The 6268-nt window shown below is 70.6% G+C and overlaps 2 protein-coding genes across 2 annotated transcripts in view; one reads left to right on the top strand and one right to left on the bottom strand.

The window, feature by feature from the left end:
• The window catches only part of MNEG_6377 (hypothetical protein), a gene marked incomplete at both ends in the record, with an annotated part of 13416 nt that extends 8291 nt beyond the window's left edge, over positions 1-5125 (top strand). Inside the window, 8 exons of the mRNA XM_014045149.1 lie at positions 133-279; positions 560-631; positions 851-951; positions 1262-1363; positions 1570-1650; positions 1795-2215; positions 2429-3395; positions 3537-5125. Of these exons, the coding sequence (XP_013900603.1) occupies positions 133-279; positions 560-631; positions 851-951; positions 1262-1363; positions 1570-1650; positions 1795-2215; positions 2429-3395; positions 3537-5125 (3480 nt within the window). The remainder of the gene's footprint in view (positions 1-132; positions 280-559; positions 632-850; positions 952-1261; positions 1364-1569; positions 1651-1794; positions 2216-2428; positions 3396-3536) is intronic.
• A 410-nt stretch (positions 5126-5535) lies between these two features.
• MNEG_6376 (hypothetical protein) lies at positions 5536-6201 on the bottom strand (the record flags this gene model as incomplete). Its single annotated transcript, XM_014045148.1, has 1 exon — positions 5536-6201. A coding segment is annotated over one exon (666 nt), but the record flags the coding sequence as incomplete, so codon positions are not given.
• Between the last annotated feature and the right edge of the window lie 67 nt (positions 6202-6268).

The following is a 6268-nucleotide window of genomic DNA, read 5'->3' as shown; positions in this document are numbered from 1 at the left end:
CACACACACACACACACACACACACACACACACACACACACACACACACACACACACACACACACACGCACACACACAAATACACACACACACACACACACACTCACACGCGCGCGCGCACGCACGCCACAGGTCCTGCGCAGGCGCCACCCCCTGGGCCAGGTACTGGACCGCGCAGAGGGCGCGCTGTGGGACGTGCACGACGCCGCAGAGGCGGCCCCAAGTGCAGCGCTGCAGCCGGCCACGCTGCGCGCGCTGCTGCCCCTCCTCAAGAACCTGGTGGGCCGCACAGCGCCGTCGAGGGGCCCTCAGTGTGGTTTAGGCGGCACGGCCGCGCCCGCACGACCCATGTTAAGCTTTGGAGCAGCAGACACCCGGCCCAGCCTTGGCACCGCCACTGGTTGCGGTGGGCTACAGCAGCTATTCCTCTGGTACTTTGCTCTCGCCCTCAATCCCTGCCGCCCCATGCACAGCCGTCATCCATAGCCCTGGTACCCCGCTCTCCTCCTCCACCAATCAACCCTTCCCGCCCCGCACACCGCTGGCACCCGGCCGCCAGGCCACTTCTCGGGCGGCGCTCAAGGTGCTCCTACACCTGTCCTCTGGCAATGCCGAGGCCCGCTGCCGCCAGGTGGGCCCCTGCACGCACCCAGCCGCTGCCCGCAGCTGAAGCCCTCCAGCCACCCGCAACCCCAAGCCACAGCGGTGCATTCGCGGCACCGGGGTGCGCGCCTGTCACAGCTTCGCACCCATCGCCCCAAGCTCGGCCTGCCAAGGCGGGTTGCCCTGTTGTCCCCGACGCCGAGGATTACATCGCATGCCGCTTGTGTCCATCCTTCCCTGCCTGCAGATTGCTGAGGAGCGGGAGCTGCTGGCGGCGGTGGTGGCGCTGGTGGGCAACCCCAACGCGCTCATAGCAGAGGACGCGATGGCTCTGCTGTCAAACATCACGTGAGCGCGCCGCTGAGGCCGGGACGGCGCTGCCCTGCGCCGGTTCCATGCAGCAATGTTTGCGGCCGATCCTCAAGCGTGGCCGCGAGCGTCTCACAACTTCTCGGCTGCGCCTGCCTGCCTTGCTGTGCCAGCAGCTGCCAGGGATGTGTCCAAGTGTGGGCGTGGCCATTGCGTTGCCCGCGAGCAACATGCGGCTGTCTGGCCGAGTGCTGAGGTATTGTATATTTACGTGGGCTTGGCCGCTCGACGGGGGGCTCAGCCGCTCAGACGGGCGCGTCAGCTGACCAGGGGTCTCACCCACGCGCAGGTGGGACGTGGAGAGCGGTGCAGAGCTGGTGGCGGGCGAGCCGGGGGCGCTTGCAGCGCTCACGCGCCACATCGTGGCCGCCGTGCCGCACGTAACGCGCAGGTGCGGGGCCTTGCGGGGCGCTCGGCGCGGGGCTGCCGCTCGTGCGCCTGTGGCGTGCCTGGTAGCAGGCTAGGATTCCAGGGTTTTCAAACCAGCAGCTGGACAATTGAGCTGTTCGCAGTCGAAAATTCACCAAAGCCGTACGCCGCCCACGCTTGGCCATCCGCAATCCCCCATCTGTCCCTGCACCGCATCATCGGCGGCAGCGTGAGCCGTCGCGCGGGCGCTGGCGGCAGCGGCGGCGCAACCAGCGAGGCGTTGATGGCAGAGGCCATAAAGGTCGTCTGGTGAGGCCACAATTTTGACGCCAAGTGACTCGTGCTTTCAGCGGCGCGCTCTAGTCGCGAACCGCTGCAAGCGCACGCTGCAGACGCTGCATCGCGCCGCGAGCCCCCCAACACCACAACCCCAGCAGCCGCGCGCTGCGACAGGCGCCCGGGCTCTGCCACCGTCCGCACGCCCCTGGGGCGCCTCGGCTCGCCGGCCGAGACCGCCGCCGCCGCCGCGCCGCGCCGCAGGAACATATCAGTGTATCCGTCCGGCCTGCTGCCCCTGCTGCGGGAGCCCGGCTTGCTGCCCGCCGTCGCCGCGCTGCTGGACCACCCTCGCGCGGACATCATGGAGGCGGCCGCCACGACCATGGCAAACCTCTCCCCGGGCCGCGACAGCGCGTTCATCCAGATTGAAGGCGCCGACATGTGCGGCGCGCTCGGGCGCGCGCTGGCGCGCTGCCTCCGGCGGCATGAGGCGGCCGGCGGGGGCGGCGGGCGGGGAGACGCTGGGTCAGATGATGACGAGACGAAGCAGCGGTTCCTGGTGCAGGCAATGAAGCTCGCAAGGGTGATCGCCCAGGTGAGGATTGCTGGGCCGGGCCTGAGCGAGCGACGCAGGCTGGCTCGGCAGCACGCGGCCGCCCCAGACGGCCCAACGCACAGCCGCTGCCGCCCTCCGGCCGCTCACGCCCCGCACCCCTTGTGCCGCCGTTCGGAGCGCGTGGGGGCCTCCGACAAGCGATCAGTCTCTGCCCTGGTTTCACCCCTGGACTTGCGCCCCCTCCACCCTCAGGACCCTCAAGGGGGCCAGGCTCTGGGAGCCGCCTGCCCAGCCCTGCCCGTCCTGCTCAGGCGCCACCTGACGCACGCCCAGGAGCCCGGCGACCACCCGCCTGGCGAGGGCCCCCTCGCTGACGACGCGTGCGAAGCGTTCCACGGCCTTGTCGCGAACAGCGACGCCGCTGCTGCCGCCGCGGCGGCCGACCCGGATGCGGCGCTGTTCTCGGTTTTGATGGGGGACTGCGACGAGCGGGGGGTGCACCCTATGTGCCGCGTGCTGGGCGAGATGGCCCCCGGCCACTCGCGCGACACGCTGGTCGCCCGGGTAGAAGACTGGTTCATGGAGCTCTCCTCCGAACTCGCGCACGGCGGCGTCGTGCACGCAGGCGTGCTTGCGAGAGCGGCGGGCGCGGCGGACTCAATCGCAGACATGGCGTTGTCGCCCGACGGCCGGGGGGGCACCGCGCTCTGGCAGCAGGGAGCCCTCATCCTGGAAATTTGCCACCTGGCGCGCCTCGCATCCTTGCCTCGCGGAGCCCCCGGCAGCGACGGCCCTGCAGGCGTCGCGGCGCGCACCGTCGGGGCGCTGGCGGCGTGCGCCCCCGCGCTGCCCGCCTTGGACGAAGCCGCGTTTGTCGCGGGCGCGGCGCTCGTCGCGGCGGCGCGTGCCGCCAGCAGCCCCTCCAGCCTGCACGGGCAGCCGCTGAGTCAGTGGCTGTACCCTGAGCTGCTCAGCACGGCACTGGCATGCCTGCAGCCGCCGGCGCCGGAGCTTCCAGACGCGTGGTGCTCATCTGTAGGGCGCCGTCGAACGGCGCACGGGCGCGTGCGGCTGCAGCGCGCTGCTGCAGAGCTGCTTACCGCCTGCGCCTCGCGCGGGCCTGAGTACGCGCGCGCACTCCAGGCCGCGGTGGCGCTCGCCCCCTCCAGCGGCGACGCCCCGATTGTGGCTGCGCTCCAGCGCTTCAGGGACTCGTCAGGTGCGGGTAATTGAATGCGGCACTATGCCGTACTGGCGATGGCAGCCGCCGCTCGAGTTGCTTACCTGTCGGTGCGCCCGCCCCCTTGCTTTCACAAGCACAACAAAAGCATGAGCTGACCGCCCATCCATCCGTTTGCAGGCACCCCGGCCGGCCGTCTGGCCCGTTTGCCCCATCTCATCCCCTGCCCCGGCGCGCCTGTTGCGTGCTGGGCCGTGGCGGCCTCAGCGGCAGGGAGCGCATGCTTCCACGACCCCGCGCACCAGATGCTGGCCGCCTTCATCATCACGGCACTGCAGGACCTGGACGCCCCCCGCCTGCAGCTGTCCGCGCCCCTGCCGCCCCGCGACGCGCTGGCCGTGTGCGACGAGCTGCGGGCCGCGATGCTGCGCGTCGGCGGCTGCGGGCGCGTCAGCGCGCTGGTGCTCCTGGCACTCGGCATCGAGGAGGCGTGGCGCTGCAAGGCGCTGTGCAAGATAGAGATGGAAGCGAGGCGTGCGGATGGCGGTGGTGGGGGGAACGGCGACGGCGGCGACCGTGACGCGAAAAGCGGCGCGGCGGCGTGCCCGAGCGCCACCTACATGCGCGCCCACGCGCTGCTGGTCGGGCTCAACTCAGACCTTCGCGCAGCCCTGCAGGCTCGTGAGAGCTTCACGGCAGCGAATGGCTCTGCCGTTGGGCCAGGCGAAGGCGGATCCAGCGGCGGCACATGCGGCCTCGCCGCCGCGCACCCCTCGGTGCGGCTCGCAGTGGGTGTGCCCTGCGACGGCGACGTCCGCGAGTGCATGTTGACCATCACCCCCGCCAACGCCGCGGCAGCCGCCGAGCGCGCACGGCTGCGGGGCCTGCTGGAGGCGCCGCCTGGGCCGGCGGCCGCGCTGGGCGCTGCCAAGGCGCTGCTTGCCACCTCTGCTGCGCGCGCCGAGTCGCAGTCTGGGGAGAGGTACGACGCGCTCGTGTGTGACGGTGGTGCTTCGGCCGAGGGCGAAGGGGCGGCAGCACAGCAGCCAGAGGGTCCTGTTGGGGCTCTGGGGGATGTGCCGGAGGAGGGACAGGTGGCGCCGCGGGGCGAGCAAAGGCAAGGGGGGCAGCAGCAGCAGCAGCAGCAGCAGCAGCAGCAGCAGCAGCAGCAGCAGGGAGGGCTGGCAGGTTGGCAGCAGCAGCAGCACGATTCGCCCGAGCCCACCGAACACCGGCGAGGCTTGGCGGCAGCCCAGGCAGCATCAGCAAGCTCAGCGGCACAGAAACCAGCAGGTGCAGCAGCAATTGTAAGAGCAGCAGCAGCAGGCGCAGGCGTAGCAGCAGGCGCAGGCGTGGCAGCACGTGCAGGTCCGGCACCAGGCACAGGCGCAGCAGCAGGTGCAGGCGCAGCAGCAGGCGCCGGAGGAGCATCCCCGTCGGCAGCTCCCACCCAGGCACCGTTCTCAGCAGCGGTTGGCGCGGCTGCGGCGACAGCGTCTACAGGCCTGGACCAGCAGCGCCTAGAGCGGCGCGGCTGCGCGGTCTGCGGCCGGACCAAGGCGGAGGGCGCGGCGCTGCGGCGGTGCGCGGGGTGCGGCAGCTTGACGGGCGTGCGGTACTGCAGCCAGCGCTGCTGCCGCAACCACTGGTGCAAGATGGGCCACCGCGCAGAGTGCGAGGCGGCGCAGGCGGCGAAGCGGCTGACTGCCCCCTGTGGGGCCGCCGACGGCAGCAGAGGAGCGGTTAGCAGCAACGCAGCCTCAGGGTAAAAGCGATGGGTTTTGTTGGGGACCCTCTGGGGTGAAAGGCCACCGTGGCAAAAGAAGTTGCCCGGCAATGGTGCCGCCTCCGTCGGCTGAAACCGTCAGATTGTCTCCTCATGTGCAAATGGCCTTTAGACAGTGGAGGGTCATGCCCCCGTAGCGCAGGCGCCAGTTTGATCAGGGTTGGGCAAAGCTGAGCTGCTTGGCTGTAGCGGGGTGAGAAGGACGCACCGCACCTTGAGATTACATCGGGGTGTCACCCAGGTTCAATCACATGATCAACCAGCAGCCGGCCGCTTTACAGCCAGTCGCAGCCCACATGCCGGCCACATCACTCAGCCGGCACAGCAGCCAAGACCGCGACCCGCTCGCAGGCCTGCATGCTGCCTGACAGGCAAAGCAGCCCGCTTTCGCCCTCAAAACTTGACGACCTTTGCGCCCCCCTTCTTCCCCTGCCGCCGCGGCGGCTCCCCGTCGGCTGCGCCGTCGCCGCCGCCGTCGCCGCCGTGGTGGCTGCCGTGGTGGCCGTCACTGCCCCTCTTTCCCGCTGTCTGCTTCCTCTTGCCCCCAGCCTGCCGGCCCTCTTCCGCATCCGCTGCCAGAAAGTCAAAGTCGTCCAAGGCGTCGCCGCTCACGTGCGGCTGGCGCTGCTTCTTGGGCTTGGGCACCTCTTGCTGCTGCTGCTGCTGCTGCTGCTGCTGCTGCTGCTGCTGCTGCTGCTGCTGCTGCTGCTGGGCCGCTGCCGGCTCCTCCTCGCCGGCCGCTGCAGCTTGCACCTGCTTCTTCTCTTTCTTCTTTTTCGCCTTGACACCACCCGCGCCGCTGTCTCCGTCGCCCGCCGCTGCCGCCGGCGTTGCTCCTTCGGTCTCCCCCTTGGCTTTCTTATCCCTCTTGGCTTTCTGACTGCTAGCCGCTGGAGCCGCATCCGCGGCCTCTGCAATGCTTCCATCGCCGCCTGCGCCATCCTTCTTGCGCTGCTTCTTCTGCGGCCGCGCCTCCGCGCCGCCGCCCTCGCCACCGCCGCCGCCGCCCTCCTCCCGCCGCTTCTTCCCCGCCGCCGCCAACGACGCCGCGCCGCCGCCCTCGCCGCCGGCCCCCGCCGCCGCGGGCCGCCCGCCCGCGGGCCAGTCCGCCACCGCAGCCGCCGCC

This window comes from Monoraphidium neglectum (genome assembly GCF_000611645.1).
Source record: "Monoraphidium neglectum strain SAG 48.87 unplaced genomic scaffold scaffold01029, whole genome shotgun sequence".
Classification (NCBI taxonomy): Eukaryota; Viridiplantae; Chlorophyta; class Chlorophyceae; order Sphaeropleales; family Selenastraceae; genus Monoraphidium; species Monoraphidium neglectum.
The sequence above is the reverse complement of the archived record's forward strand: the minus strand, read 5'-3'. Positions and strand labels throughout refer to the sequence as shown.